The sequence below is a fragment of the Podarcis bocagei genome (genome assembly GCF_964188305.1).
Source record: "Podarcis bocagei genome assembly, chromosome: Z".
NCBI lineage: Eukaryota > Metazoa > Chordata > Lepidosauria > Squamata > Lacertidae > Podarcis > Podarcis bocagei.
In genome coordinates, this window is record NC_138140.1 from 20,138,547 (window position 1) to 20,154,726 (window position 16,180).

The window sequence follows — 16,180 nt, forward strand, 5'->3', positions numbered from 1 at the left end:
CTCTGTCTCAGGAGACAGTGGAGGAATGCACCTTTGGGGTAAAGTCAAACCATTGGAGAGTTACAGTGTCTGCTGTGGCTGTAGAGACGGATGCAGGAGAGACATGTGTTATTGTAGCTAGGGCAGATGAAGGTGTTAGTGATCACTGTTAGAGATGTATCATGGCGTTTCTTCTCTTTGCCCTCCTCCCAGCAATCATTCCTCCTCTGGTCACTGCTATGGATACACGACCTGTCTACAGGCACTGTGGTCATTTGCAAGGGATTATCACACAGCAGGGTTGATGTTGCCAGCCATCATGTCTTGTTTGCAGACATCTATGTAACACATAGTTGGTCTGTCAACAGGCCTGGTCTCTGTAGCCGGCTCCCTGTAGAGCGTGTCCTCGGGGATCCTTCTATCTTCCATTCTGTGGACATGGCCAAGCCAGTGTAGACATCACTGATACAGGAGTGTGAACATGCTGGGAATGTGGGTTTGGGAGAGCATATCTTTGTTTGAGACTCTGTCCTGCCATGTGATGCCCAAAATCTTCCTGACACAGTACATGTGGAAGGCTTTGAAGCATCACTCCTGACAGCTGTTAGTTGCCCTCCACTCACTTCCATAAAGCAGCATGCCCTAGATGCAAGCCTGGTAGACCTTCTTCTAGGTATTGGTCATTAGTATCACATTCTCCGATATACTTTTGGAGAGGTGAGCCATTGGCAGAGCTGCCTTGCCAATACACTTGTCCAGCTGAGCATCAGTAGAGAGGTTGCTGGTTATGGTGGAGCCCAGAAGCACAAAATTGTCTATAACCTTAAGCGTTTGGTCACCAATGCTGACGCATGGAGTGCTGGCAATGTCCTGACCCAGGATGTTGGTCTTTGTCTGGATGATGGTAAGGCCGACCTCCCTGCAGGCTTGGGCAAGATGGTTGATAGCCTCTGTAGAGCTTCCTTAGAGTGTGCTGTAAAGGCTGCTTCATCTGCAAACATCTCTCTGATAAGCACCCGCTGCACTTTTGTCTTGGTGCGGAGACATGATCATTTTGTGAAGCTTTGGTGGGCACCACATCTTGTTGAACAGCGTGAAGAGCCTGTTTTGGCGGATGAGATCAAAGGCCTTTGTCAGGTCTATGAAGGTGATGTACAAGAGGCATCTCTGCTCCTGGCATTTCTCCTGCAGCTGATGCATTGAGAAAATCATGTTGACTTCTGAGCTCTAAAGCCAAGTTGTGACTTGAGATAAACCATGCTGGCGAGTGACTGTAATCTGTTGAGAACTACACAGGTGAAGGCTTTCCCCATAGTACTCAGTGGGGAGATTCCATGTTAGTCATGGTGGTCACCTTTGTTTTTGTAGAGGGTCACAATGCTGGAGTCATGCATGTCTTGTGGCATAGATCCTAACACTGCAAGATGAAGCCATGGAAGTGCATCATGAGGGGAGGAATTGAAGCCAACTTTCAGCACTTCTGTTAGGATTCCATCCTGTCTTGGGGCTTTGCCACATGCTTGAGAGTTGGTGGTATTCTTCAGCTTGTCAAGGAAGGGAGCGACATCCCACTCTTCCAAGGCAGGTAGGCAGGATACTGTTGACTGCTGTGTCAGAGACCATGTTTTCCCATGAGTACAGTTCTTGGTAGTGCTCTCTCCATCACTTCGTCTGGTTGCTGCAGTCTCTGATGATCTCTCCTGGCAAAAGTTTTAGTGGTGCAGTTTTCCTGACTGTTGGTCCAAAAGCTTTCTTCATGCCATCATACATTTTGCGAGTGTTGCCAGTGTCAGCAATGAATTGAATGCTGTGACACAGCTTTAGCCAGTAGTTATTGGCACATTATCTGGCAGTGTGCTGGGCATCACTCCTTGCCTTTCTCAGTGTAACAGGTGTCTTTTTGCAGCGCTTGTAGTTCAGAAGAGCCTTGCGCTTTACAGTGATAACAGGCTCCATGTCCTTCATGCCAACCTCAAACCAGTCTGGGAACTGTTGGTCTCTTTTGCCAAAGGAGGATATACCATATTTTTTGCTCTATAAGACACACTTTTTCCCTCCTAAAAAGTAAGGGAAAATGTGTGTGCGTCTTATGGAGTGAATGCAGGCTGCGCGGCGAAGCCAGAACAGGGAGAGGGAGTGCTGCGCAATGCTCGCTCTCGCTGTTCTAGCTTCTGGCTTAGCTGCGTGAAAGCCTCCTCAGGGCAGCTGGATGAAAGCACCCCGCTGCCCTGTGGAGGCTTCGCGGGCTGTCGCAGAAGCCAGAACGGCGAGACGGAGTGCTGCACAGCGCTCCGTCTCGCTGTTCTAGCTTTGGGCTTAGCTGCGCAAAGCCTCCGCAGGGCAGCGGGGTGCCTTCATCCCACTGCCCTCTGGAGGCTTTGCGGGCTGTCCCAGAAGCCAGAACAAGGCACCCTGCTGCCCTCCGGAGGCTTTGCGGGCTGTCCTAGAAGCCAGATCAGCGAGAGGAAGCGCTGTGCAGCGCTCCCTCTAGCTATTCTGGCTTTTGGATAGCCCCCACGAAGCCTCCGTAGGGCAGTGGGACGAAGGCTCCCCACTGCCCTGCGGAGGCTTCGCGCGGCTCTTGCGGGAGATGGGGGAAGGTACAGAGGGCAGCTTACCCGTGCGCAGCCTCTTCCAGGCAGGGGGAGCCTTCATCCCGCTGCCCGGGAGTGGCTTCACTGGCTATCCCAGAAGCCAGAACAGCAAGAGGCTACCCCAGAAGCCAGATCCCTCTTGCTATTCTGGCTTCTGGGATTCAGAATTTTTCTTCTTCTTGTTTTCCTCCCCCCATAACTAGGTGCGTCTTATCGTCTGGCGTGTCCTATAGAGCGAAAAATACGGTAGCTGTGTTGTAGGTTGCCTCTTTGATTTGGTTCCACCTTACTTCAACACTTGTTCGGCAGAATCAGAGAAGCATTCACAAAGTTCAAGTATGATTTTTCTGCCAGTGTAGATTCAAAACCGCACTTTGTGCTATGGGTCCTCTTTGGCTGGAAATGGATCTTGCTTGCCACCAGGGAGTGATCTGTGTCGCAGTTAGCACTGTGGTAACTTTGTGTGACGCAAACACAGTTCAGTGCCGTTCACCTGGTGATAATCAAGTCCATCTGGTGCTAGTGGCCTGACCTTGGATACTTCCAGGAAATTTGCTGTTTTACCTTGGTAGAGAAGAACAAGTTTGTGATGCAGAGGCTTTGATACAAGCACAGCTCAAGCAGCCTTTGTCTGTTCTCATTAATGCTGCCAGTACCAAAGAGGCCATAGGTAGGCAAACTAAAGCCCAGGGGCCGGATCTGGCCCAACCACCTTCTAAATCTGGCCCGCAGGCGGTCTGGGAATCAGCGTGTTTTTACATGAGTAGAATGTGTTCTTTTATTTAAAATGCATCTCTGGGTTATTTGTAGGGCATAGGAATTCGTTCAACCCCCCCCCCCAAATAAATATAGTCTGGCCCCCCACAAGTTCTGAGGGACAGTGGACTGGCCCCCTGCTGAAAAGGTTTGCTGACCCCTGAAAGAGGCCTATGCAGTTGTCCCATGTGTGATGATCACCCCCTATTCTTGCATTGAAACCTCCCAGCAGAAATAGGTGTTCACAGTCTGGGACCCTCCTGACATCCTGGTCTAGTTCCTTGTAGAACTGGTCCTTGGTTTGTATGTAAGGGAACATAGTGAGAACATAGACACTCAATATGTTAACTGGACCGAAGGTGGTTGAGAGTTGGAGGGAAAGCAAGTGTTCTGAGCCCTCAGCTGGTTCTGTCGCAGACAGAAGAGAGTTCCCCACTGTGAATCCTACACCATGAATACATGGGTCTTCCGGATGACCTCCTTGCCAGAAAATGGTGTAGTTCTTCTCTCAGAGTCTGCCATTCGAAGCGAGTCTGGTTTCCTGTAGAATGGCATGTCAGTGTTTGAATTTTTTCAGATCACAGTCTTCCATGAGTCATTAACTTGCAGCAGTTCAGTAGACGAGCGAGGACACATGGTCTTGACATACCAGCTTGCTAGGTGCAAGAGGATTTGTTTCTTTTATTTTTTACCTGGTATAGTAGTTTGGTCTGTTTCTTGATTGATACTCTGAGTTTCAAGCACCCATTGAAGCAGGTGGACAGTGGCAGGCCATCACTTTTTGACCAAGGACTGTCTGGCTTTAGGTGGGCAGTAGCTGACAAGTGAGACATGATGATCTCTCCCACTGACGAAAGCTACCCATTGTGCTCTTGCCTTACATCAATCAGATTGAGCTTATAACTCATAACTTCTGCTTCCTGCATTTTTGCTGCGTTTTTGCTGCGTTTTGCAGCATCAAAGTGATCAGGGCATAGTCCTGCGCAGTGTGTATGGAGGTCCTGGGCTGCTCAGAAGACAAGACATTACTGGCCTTACTGATGTGGTGCAAAGGAAAGCAGAGAAGTATGTTTGGCACCAGCTTGGCTGCAGGAGTTGCCTGACAGAGGTATATAGTTAGAAGCCAACTGGCCAGACATGTACATGGCTACAGAACTGTTTTTTTACTTGCGAATTGTTTTTTAGTTCAAAAATACTTTACCCTTCTCTCCAGCAAAATGATAAATGTGTTTTAGCATCGGGGCAGCTAAAGCAAACTCCACATTCCTGTAGTCATGTTAGTTCTATAATTTAAGTGAGTTTAAAATGTGAAACTGCAATACACAAAGAGTGTTTGGAGTTTTTTTTATTAGGTTTGGTAAATCTGTGTGTTGTATCTAACCAAGTTTTTACTCAGAAATTAATGGAAATTAATTTTGCTTGGTGTGCCCTGAGCCTGTCTAATGTTGGATACAACTCTATATTTTGTGCAGAAGCCATCCTGAAGTTTGGGGTGGCAACTGGGGGAGAGGGCAAGATGAACTGGGAGATTCTCAACTGCAGCCATCTCAAGAGCCACCCATCTCAAGGCCATTAAGTTCTAGGTCTGAAATTTCCTAGTGCTACGACCACTGAGGCTGGATCTGTCTGGTGCCTATTGCTCCACTTGTGATAAGGAGACAGATCAGGCTCCAGGTCTCTCCCCTTCTGAGGCCTTTAAGTCTCTTTTTAAGGGATAACTAGAATTTAGACAGCTTGTGTGGCAACCATCTGTAATGCAACAAGGCTAAAATCTGAATTAACAGTTGATGAATTAACTGGAGAGAGAAATGGCCCTTTTTTGTGGACATTTTTGAAACTCTAGCATCCCTATCTTTCAAGGAAAGGAAAAAGGAGTAATTTCCTGCTTCTGTGGTTGCTGAGTAATATAAGCAAACACAGACCTTTGAAAAAGCAAGTCCCAAATTCATGATTGATTGATTTTTCTTTTATTAGTTACCTACCCTTTGTTGCAAGGTGGTTTACATTTTTAAAAAGTGGTATTTATGTGGGGAGGCTCACCTTAAGAGTGTGTGTGATTTTGGGGGCCTGTGCTTGCATGAGAGCATGGCGTCCAAAAGCGTGCGAGATTACAGTGCCCCAAAATATGTGTTTTTTAGGTGCCATGTCCTTTCATGGGTCATGTGACTTATGCAGGAGTGCGGCCTGGAAGACACGTGTCTTGTTTTGCGCTGGGACATGTTGGAGGGTATGACAGCACCATTCACAAAAACTACCACAGATAACAACATTTTCAAAAGTAGGGGGTCCATAACTTGGCTTTTGAAAAACAGGGTCCTCAGTGCTTAGCTACGTAATTGGGAACCACTGATCTAGAGGCTCTCAAGATGATCCTTATAATTTCTGAGCGGGCAGTATATAAATCATTTTATATGTGTTAGTAAATAAAAAATGGGGTTTGCTAATACTTCCCACCAATTTTTAAGCAGCCCTTCCCCCAAAAGCTTCAACAAACAGCAGATTTAGATTATATTGTAGGAATTAGAAGCTGTGTGTGTATTTGGGAGGTTATGCATCATTGCAAGTTCAGCCAGTCAGCCCAGGAGGTTCCCTTTTAGCCCGTTGCTAGCCAAAGTGATCTCTAGGGTCAGGTCAGGTTGCCGCAAATGTGTGTGTGTGGGGGGGGGGAGAGAGAACATCAGTGGCAGTTGGACTAGTGAGGCCAAGAGAAACCTTAATGCACACTCCCAGAGGGCCCCCCCTCCCCAATTTCCAATTGTTTCACTGGAAAATAAAAGTGTTGTGAGAGGCTTTGAGGGGGGGATATGATAGGATGCTTCCCCCTCCCCTCCCTGGAGTTTCTTTTCTACCTAAACCTTCTAGTCCTGCAGCGGAGGACTTGCAGTCTTTCAGAGAATGTGTCTTTCTGGTTGGGAGTGTCTTGTAAGAAGGGGCTCAGGTCTGAGTAATGGCGCAGAGGGAGGAGTGTGGCATGTGGAGTGGGGGTAGAAAGTGGAAGGCAACTGGCTCTTTGACCTGAAACACTTAGTCTTAATAACTTGCACTCTAGAAGGAAAACAGGTCTCTGTCCCAAGGAGATTCCAGTGGTAATAGACCAGGCTTCCTCCAGCAGCTGCTGGGGGATTGCAAGCAGATTCCAGACCACATAGTGAAAATGACACAGGGGCATGGGGTGGGGACCATGCTACAAGGTGGGCTCAGAGCCAGCTCCAGCACTGGTATTGCCCCTGGGTCAGGCTCAGGGTTTTGAGGCAGGCTCCAGGGCAGGCCTGTTTTGTGAAGGGTGTGTGTGTGTGTACACCCCCCCCATGTGTGTCTACACCCCCTCCTTTTGTGACACCCTGGCCATTGACCTTATCAGGCAGAAGGAGGATAGTAAAAGGTGGGTGGGGGTATTTTCCTTTGCCCTGGTTCCTCCTGTCCTTTGTTCCTTCTCACTCTGAGGAGTTAATGGAGAGCCTCCGCTGCGCCAGCTCTGCAGACTGTTTGGAATACTTTAAATGCTTTGACACTCTGGATGTGCTGGATGGGAGAGGAGGCGGTTTGCAGCTTAATTCATATGCAAAACTGTGCCATAAATCCTGAGCCCTGTCTCAGTTGCTGTGGCACCACTAAGCATTTCATCAGCGCCCCATACAGTATTTCTGCCATCTTTGTTTGCATTGCAGTGACTCATCAAAAGTCTGTCTTGTACCAACACCCTGAGCATTCCTCTGGCACTGATCCTTCTCTCCCCCCCCCCCTTCTCCTCCCTTTCTCTCTCTCTCTCTCTCTCTCTCTCTCTCTCTCTCTCTCTCTCTCCCCCCTCCTTTTCTTCCGAGCTTCAGTTTGAAACTGGCCTTTGCTTCAGGTCTCTCATCAAAGGGCTCTATTCATTGCAGAGAATGGCCTGAATGTTAAGCTGCATATCCGGCCCTGTTCATTGAGATGCTGCTTTGCGCTGCTCCTGCTGCTCCTGCTGAGGAGGTTTGACTTAGTCTGAAGCTAAAACTCCTCACAGCAGAAGCAAGGAGGACAGGCAGGAGGGGCTGAGGCGGGAAGGACTGAGGCAGGAGGGGGCACCTCCTCATTGTGCCCCCCCCTTCCAAGCAGCCTTTGCTGCTGCACTGGAGAGTTGGGTGCTGAAGAGGGGGGTTGAGGAGACCCTTCCAGAAGCAGGTGCTGTGGATTTCACACCACTTAAGGTATGTTCACATGAGGAGAGCACATCCCTGCGCTGAATGCTTGGGCAATGTGATGCAGCTGCAGAATGGGGCTATCCTAGCTGGCAGCTTTGCAGGGGTGATTGGAGGTAGTGTGTGTGTGTGTGTGTGTGTGTGAGAGAGAGAGAGAGAGAGAGAGAGAGAGAGAGAGAGAGAGAGTGAGAGAGAACAGAGCAACCCATTGTGTGGTCACTTTTTTAGGAGCAGTCAGTTTGCAGGGAGGAGAGATCTTTTGGAGTCTAGTTCAACTAGGTGCTGTTGAAGCAACTCAGAATCGGGACCTCCTGTGTGGAGGGGGTGGACTGTGTGTGTTTTTTTTTTTTGGGGGGGGGGAGGTCTTAATTGTTCCTGTGTGCCAAGGAGATGAAGGGAGGCGCCATTGAAGTCATGAGGAGTTTCTCTCTCCCTGCCCTCAACCAGCTAAAGAGAGGCATAGATTTTGCTGGTTTAAGAGAATTTGTTGGCGTTTCTCCGCATGCTGCCTGTGTTTTGGTGCATGTGGGTGGGGGAAAAGAGGAGGCATCACTGCTATGACATGACGGTTCCCGGAGGATCCTAAAATAGATCCATGGGCTTTGCTGCATTCTTGATGCAAAGGCGAGAGCCCAGGCAGGTGTCTCCTTTGCATGGAGGTCAACATCTCCCCTCCCCCCAAAATATAGAAAGGGGGTGCCTTTGAGAGTCCAACAGTTGAGAAGAGTTTCAGGAACTGGGGAGCCTGTCCGTATCCTGGGCTGCTGCAGTAGAAGGCAGCCCCCAGCCCCTCTCCATTCCCTGCATCCCGCACTTTGAATGATGGTGGGGGCGGAGGGGACGGACAGCTGCCCGGCCCTTCCTTGGCTCCTCAGCAGCTCCAATGTGCAGGGAAACTTGGAATAATTATGCGCAGAAGTTGCTGCATTTCTGAAGCGTCCACCCATCTCTCTCTCCCCCCTCCTTTCTCCCAAGTTTCCAGCTGTGTCAGCTTTTTCAGGAGCGCGCACTGCCTGCCCTAATAGTGCCTGTGTTAGAAATCCCATTCCAATACCTTGTTTGGGGGATCATACCTTTTGTGGTGTGTGTACCCCCACCCCCGAAAAAGGGAAAAATCTTTCAGCAGCATCAGCCTGGATTCAGGTTGGTGGAGTCAATGGAGGCAGTTCTCAACGCCCACCCCCACCCCAGCTGGAATGGGTAGCCATCTTTGCCTGTGTTTTTCTTGCCCTGGACTGGTGGTACACGGAGGGCTTTGTGGGTGGGGTGTAGTTTTTTTGAACTCTGTTATATTGAGTTTCTTCCTCCCCTTGTTAGGAATGCTCTTCACAGGAGGGGGATTTTCCAAACACTGGCAGAATCCCTCTCCCTGGTACTTCCTGATTCTTGTGTTTCTGCCAGATATCCTCTCTCTTCCTTTCTCTTTTTCACGTGCCTGTTTCCTCTCCTCCCACCCACTCCCCTGCCCCGCCTACAGATGTGCCCTCTCTCAGAAGCCCTGGCCTTGAGCGCGTGAGGCAGCTGCTGAGCCATGTCGCAGATGCTGCACATAGAAATCCCCAACTTTGGGAGCACCGTCCTGGGCACCCTGAATGAGCAGCGCCTCCTGGGTCTCTACTGCGATGTCTCCATCCTGGTCAAGGGCCAGGCCTTCAAGGCTCACCGGGCTGTCTTGGCAGCCAGCAGCCTCTACTTCCGAGACCTCTTCAGTGGCAACAGCAAGAGCGCCTTCGAGCTACCGGGCTCCGTGCCGCCTGCCTGCTTCCAGCAGATCCTCTCCTTCTGCTACACCGGCAAGCTGACCATGGCTGCCAGCGAGCAGCTGGTGGTGATGTACACAGCAGGCTTCCTCCAGATCCAGCACATCGTGGAGAAGGGGACAGACCTGATGTTCAAAGTGAGCTCCCCTCACTGCGACTCCCAGACGGCCATGACGGAGGAGCCCTGCTCGGGGCCCCAGAGCCCCTGCCACCCGCTGCAGCCACCCTCCCTACCCTATGCCGTGTCCCCTTCTGTGCCCCTTCCACTGCTCACCCGCGTCAAGCATGAGACCTTGGAGCCTGCGAAGCGGTCCTTGGAGTGCAGCCTGCGGGAGGCGGCCGGGGGCAGCTCCTCTGCCAGCGCCCCGCTCAAATTGTCGCGCGTCTCCTACTACGGGGTGCCCAGCCTTGCCACCCTCCTCCCCAGCATCCCACTGGCTCAGTACTGCCAGGGGGAGCGGACGAGCCCTGGGGCCAACAGCCTCCCCACCACTGACAGCCCCACCTCCTACCACAACGAAGAAGATGAGGACGACGATGAAGCCTATGACACCATGGCGGAGGAGCAGTACGGGCAGATGCACATCAAGTCCACAGGCGGCTATGCAGGTAAAAGCCCCCTTTAGCCTCCGCCACTTTCAGTCTCATGGGACCGTAAAATGAGAGGCATCTGCAGTCAGGCAGGTGCTCATTTCCCTGCATTTTAGAAAAGTAGTTCAGTAGGTGGAGTGTCTGATTTGCAAGCAGTTGTTTTGATCCCCAGTTGGCATCTCCAGATAGGGCTGGTAGTAAATCCCCTGCTGGAAACCCTGCACAGCCATCACTGCCAGTCAGTGTTGGTAATACCGAGCTGGGCAGACTGATGTCCTCACTTGGAATAAGGAAGCTTCGCACTGATTTAAGACTTGAAAACTTGAATGGGAACAGTGCTGATTGCAGCTTATTTCCATTTTGGGGTGAGGTCTCTTCTTTCCTTCCCCCCTGCCAGATATAGATCTCCAGGCTCTGTGAATTTGCTGAAAAGGAAGGGATTTCTTAGTAAGGAGTAGTTCATTTTTCAATAAGATGTTTTTGGCGGGAGGGACTGGCTCTTTACATGTGAATCTGCCGGAGGTGCCATTGTTGTCCCTTTGGTTCCTTGGGGAAAGTAATAAGCTCTTAATTTCTGCAAGCTTATTGATGGCGTCTGTTTCCTTATTTGGAGGGGGGGGGTGTCTGCATGTTCAGAGTTTCCTCCTCATTTAATGAAACTGGCAATGCAGCATTACTCTGTGGATCAGTTTCCTTGATGCCGACAGATTTTAAGGGTTGCATATTGAGCATAGCAAGATTGTTGAGCTCTTTCTCTTGGTCCATTTTCTGTAGCTTAAGGAGCCTGGAAGCCCAGCCCAGGCAGATGTCTCCTCTCCTTCCCAGGAGAAAGAGGCAAGATGCCTTCAGGCAGGATTGGGAATGAGGTGCTGGCTTTGGAGCTGTGTTGAGGTTCTGTGCTCTAAAACCAAAGAAGGGGTGACAGTGTGACTCTTCAGTCCAGGCCACTATGGGTCAGTGTGGTACTCTTGGGGTCATGAAAGAGCTGGTAGGGCAAGAGACACTTTATGGCCAGCCTGGATGCCCCCCGCCGACCCACTGGAGAGACACATTTCTAGCCAAGCCAGCAGGATTTTATAGCCAGAGCCCAGCTAGGTTCTATGTCCATTGATCAGCTAAATTTTGTGGGGGGCTGACAGGGTGCTTGGCTGGCAGCATTTCATGTGCCCAAAGTATGTTAGCTCGGGGGTAGGGGGACCTCACTTTGCAGGTGTTTGAAAAAGCTGGGAGTATCCAAAATGTCAATGTGCTGATTTGACCACCAGGCTAAAACTTTCCCTGTCTGTATAGATAGTTTTGGTGCTGAGGAGCAGGTGACTCTCCAGGGTCATCTTGTCCAAAGGAGGACCTCCTTTCCCTAGGAGAAACTGAAATCCATCTTTCAAAGCTCACTCAAAACTTAAAACCCTGAGAGAGTGAAGCCAGTCTGGTTCACTCAGACACAGTGATTCCTTGATGTGAGTTGTATGCCAGGGAAACAACAGCCCACCAGGAGCACCTGGAGCACCTAGTCCAGCCCCCCAACAGGTAGCTCAGCAGGAAGGAACCTGTGGGCAAGACCTGCTGCCAGCAGCAGCAGCTCTCCCCACTAGCAGTTCCCAGACACTGGCATTCAGAGGCCTACATATTACACACTTCTTTAAAACATTGATCAGCCAGCCATCTTAAAGTTTATTTTGTGCAGTGTTACTTATTTGTTTATTTCGTAACTTTTATATACTGCTTGATTGTCAGAAAAATCCTCAAAGCGGTTTACATAAAGTTTTGCTAGTGTTTTGTGTTCCGTTGTGTGCCATGCACCACCCTATCAATCCCTTAGGAAATGGCTTTATAAATATTTTTACTTATAAATGAACAATAAATTCTGCCTTCGAGAGTGGAGGTAGAACATAACCAGTGTGGCCTGGCTGTAACCATTAGGCCTACTTTCCCAACCCTCTTGTCAGGATCTATTCACATTTCCCGCTGCTGCCTCTGCAGAGCAGGGGTCATTTGCAGTGGCTGCTTCTACTTGGCTTCTTGGCCCAAGAGAAAGTGGGGTTCCTGCAGCGTCAGCCATTCGGGATACCCCGGGGTTTTCCCTTACAGTCCTGAGCCTCCCTCCTTCTCCCAAGGGCCTCAAGAGAAGCCGGAGCCAGTGCCCCTGGAGAGCCGCTCTTGTGTCCTCATCAGGCGGGACTTGGTCGCCCTCCCTGCCAGCCTTATCAGCCAGATTGGGTATCGCTGCCACCCAAAACTCTACTCAGAAGGAGATCCTGGAGAAAAACTTGAACTCGTGGCAGGTAAGGACCACAGGGGCAGGTTTTCCTTTATGCTTATGGACTTGTTGCAGTAACATGGCTTAAAAATTGTAAAAATTGTAGAACTCTTGCAATTCTTTGTTTCATTAACAAGGGATCTTTTAATTTCTGCATGATTTGGTGGGTTTTTTTAATTTTAAAAAAATAGAAAAGATAAATTGCAGTGAACCAAAATGTAGAAAATTTTGCTTATAAAATTAATCTGACCTAAATTTATTTTGTTTATAAAATTACTTTGTAATTTATAGTAATATTGTAAATGTGATACCTATTTAAGTAGAGTTCCCCCTTCACCTTTCTTGTCTCTCACTCTCTTCATTTTGCTCCTCCTTACTTCTGAGAACAAATATAACTCCTTGGATTCTTATTTCATTTACTTTGCATTGTATCTTTGAAAGCTGTGATGTGGTTTTACATTTTTCTAAGCTTTGTTTATGAAATGGACTAGCCACCTTGGTGTCCACCTTCCCTGAGCAACTTCTCAGTATTTAGGTTTTTGTGAAGGGAGTTTTAGATAAGAGACCCCAAAGAGCTAATCCAGAGCATTTTCCCCTTGTCAGGCCTTCAGTGGGGGGAGAAGAAAGGTTGCCTCCTTGAGAGAGCAGGGAGTAGAGGTGGGCAGGGCCAGGGCGCCCTCACCTGGCAGGAAGAGAATGTGCCTTTACTGCTTGCTGGCCATTCCAGTAAAGAGTGAAAAGGCTGGAACTTTTGCTGGGGGTAGTGATCCTGAGGGATCTCAGGACCCTCCCTTGGGTTGCCACACTCAGGTCACAGACAACCCCTTTTCTTGCTGCCCAGGTCACTTCTCTGGGATATGTCAAAAGTCTTTGCTGCTTCAAGATGATCTGAGTCAATATTAACTGCTTGCATGTTTGTGTCCTGTTGTACACCTTGCAGAACAGAGCTGGGGGTGTGACTTCTGGACCTCTTACTTGCTCTCTCCTGCATTGCTGGAAGTTGGACATGATGACCCTTGGGGTCCCTTTCAACTCTACAATTTTATTATTCTCTCTCTCTCTCCACCCAGGCTCCGGTGTTTACATCACTCGGGGGCAGCTGATGAACTGCCACCTGTGTGCAGGTGTGAAGCACAAAGTTCTCCTGCGGCGCCTGCTGGCCACGTTCTTTGACAGGTAGGACACAAAGGAAGAGCCCGTCTTCCTAGGTCCTCTTGACCAAGCCAGCTTCTGAGCTGCTGCCAGGGAACCAAGTCTGGAGGGAGCAGGAGCTTTAAGTGATGGAAGGGAGGGAAATTACCCATTGCATTTTGCTTAATGGGAATTAAAAGTGTTTTTAATTTGTCTGTCAATGGAGGCCACATGTTTCCTAGTAGAAAACATAAATATGAGGACGTGGGATTGTGTCCAGTGCTAGTCCTGTTCAAAGTAGACCCACTGAAGTTAGCAGACATGACTAGCTTAAGTTTGTTCATTTCAGCAGGCCAACTCTGGTTAGAGCCCTTCATGTCTGTCTTTACCAATTAGCAGAAATGGCTAAACCCTGCCCTGGGAACACTACACTGCAACACAAAGGGAAACCAGATTAAGATTAACAACCATGCTGGGTGGAATTTTTGTGTGTGTGTGGATCCTGTGCATTTGCACATATAAGAGTCTGAGGTGGCTGTACTCAGCGCTGGCATGAAACCTTCAGGGGGTTGGCTAGAGGAGAAAAACAGCCCTCAGGCAGAGAAAGGTTTAGCCACCGCTGGGAGCAGAGAGATCTGGGACTGGGGAGATCTGGGACCATCAGCATATGGATCCGCAGGTCGAGGGCAGACAGACCACTTTCATTTTGCTGCTCTTTGAAGGAGGTGCAGTGTACACAAATGCTCGTAGGTGTAATAAGACATCACAGAGCCTAAATTGGACACTGCATGTCAATACATTTGGAAATACACATGGTAACAGATTTTGTCCCTTATCCTAGAATCGCAGAATGAGATGCAGACAATTCTTCAAATAAGTGGTGTGAGCATAAATATGTATGTTTAATAATTCCTTTAAATGGGCTGACGAGTCTACTGGCAAGTGAAAATTCTCTTGCCTCTTCTTAGCAACTAGTATTTGCACCATCTACAAAGAAATGGCTTCCAGAAGTTCTTGAAACTGCATGTCTCTGTAGGTCTGTAGATTTGGTTAGTCAAAGAAACGGACATGTAGGTTGACGTCTCCGTTGTGCTCCCCCCCCCCAAAAAAAGCTGAAACTTTGGGGGGTTTATCCAGTGTAAGTAATTTGGAATTGTGTTCAGTATTTATAATACTATGAAATACCTTTTTAAAAAATTTGTTCTTTGGCCATGGTGAAGATTCCTTAATTTCTGCTGATTTGCAGAGTGAGCCTCAACAAGCCACAACTGATTGGTTTGTATTATCTCCTGTATGAGGTTTTTTCTTGGGGGGTGTACCTCTTTGGGCTTCTGCTTCTCCCTCTCTTCTCCCCCCACCCATTCCTCCATGGAAGCTCCTTCAAGGCCTGCTGCCTGAAATGGGCTCTTTCCCACGTTTTGGATCCCAGCTGTGAGTTTTCTTTGAATGTGCTCTTGAGATTCTGCTTCCCACTCCTTCCCGGGACAGGAACACACTGGCCAACAGCTGCGGAACTGGGATCCGGTCTTCCACAAGTGATCCCAGCAGGAAGCCACTGGACAGCCGGGTCCTTAATGCTGTGAAACGTAAGTGTGGAGAGGAAGAGGAGAAGGAGCCTCTGAGGGTAGATGGGAGAGCTATTCGGTTTATTTTACATCTTCCTTTAGTTGTGACTCCTGCCTTGCAGGAGGTTGGACTAAAAGACCTATGGGTCCTCTACAATACTGTAATCTACAATTATAATTAAGAGATTCTTGCTCTACCGACTGAGCTACTCTATTATTCTAAGGGGTCTGGATTCAAATGCTCCTTCTAAAAAGACACCAAAGCTTTAAAATCCTGTATTTTGGCGTCAGAACCCTGTTTACTGCCTTTTTGAAAGACTGTTTTTTATTAAAGATTTTATTGGGTTACAAAGGTACATACATTATCTCTGTTTTCAGATCATAAAGTCCTTTCTACAGGGCAGTTCTATTCAATATGAGACAGTAATGTTGTAGACAGTATAAGGTTGGGGGAGAAGAGAGGGGGGAAAGTTTACTGCCGTTTGTGTGTGCTGACAAAGTTTGTTTTTAAGTCAGGGCATGAGAGGGAAGATCTTTGAGTCATGGGAAGATCTTTGAGTCTGTGGCCACAGCAGATTTTCTCTCTACTAAGCTATTTTGTGGCAGCCCCAATTGGTTGAGCTTCTCCTGTTTCATGAAATGCTCATTGTCTCATGACAGTAATGTGGAAAGAAGCCCCAAACAGGGGACCCTCCTTAGAATGTTGTCCCTGGTTGAAAGGGCAGGCAGAGAGGGGTGTCAGGGAATTTGGACACTGGCGGAGCCAGGCCAAGCCATGTTGGCTGAAAAAAGACTGCTGAGAGGTCATGAGCCAGAAGGGGCCAATTGGAAAGTCACTTGGGAGGGCGGTGCTGGGAGGCAGAAATTTGCACTTCAAATGTATCCTCAAGGCAACTTGCAAGAATTAAATAGTTCCACTAGCAAATTAAAATGCAGCAGCATAAATCTGATAAGGACAAATGAGACCAGATGCATGCAGAACCAAAGCAGAGGGTATGCTCTAAAGAGTGTGTGCAGTTTTGCTTCGGAAGGTGAGGAGCCTGTCTGGGCTTCTTTAAAAAGAAGGGGAAATTCTGCCAAATGAAACTTCTACCACTACAGGATTATGTCCTTCTGTGTAGCTCTTGAAGGACTTGGAGGCTCTCTCAAGGTCTGGACTTGGGAAATCAAGGCCTGAAAAGCAGAGTAGGGTTAGGGTTCGTGACTTTGGCAGCTGCATGACTGGGAGAATTGGCTCTGAAAGGGGGATGAGGAGAGGGAGGCCTTGAGTTGAGCAATGCCAGAGAGGCTCTCAATAAGTACAAGTTGTTTGTCATCCGCAGAGGCTGGGTCTGGTCTTCTCTGTGCTTGCTTGCTAGTTTCCTACCAGCCG

The 16,180-nt window shown here is 48.7% G+C and overlaps 1 protein-coding gene across 5 annotated transcripts in view; it reads left to right on the forward strand.

Moving 5' to 3' along the window:
* The window catches only part of NACC2 (NACC family member 2), a 61,555-nt gene that overhangs the window by 39,056 nt on the left and 6,319 nt on the right, over positions 1 to 16,180 (forward strand). For 4 of the 5 annotated variants that reach the window (XM_081178774.1, XM_081178772.1, XM_081178775.1 and 1 more), the window contains exons 2-5: positions 8,982 to 9,873; positions 11,970 to 12,137; positions 13,183 to 13,288; positions 14,732 to 14,829. In XM_081178774.1, coding sequence (XP_081034900.1) covers positions 9,036 to 9,873; positions 11,970 to 12,137; positions 13,183 to 13,288; positions 14,732 to 14,829 — 1,210 coding nt within the window. In that variant the 5' untranslated portion in view covers positions 8,982 to 9,035. Of the gene's footprint in view, positions 1 to 7,102; positions 7,514 to 8,981; positions 9,874 to 11,969; positions 12,138 to 13,182; positions 13,289 to 14,731; positions 14,830 to 16,180 lie in introns of those variants that run through there. The other variant, XM_081178773.1, reaches the window with a different exon arrangement.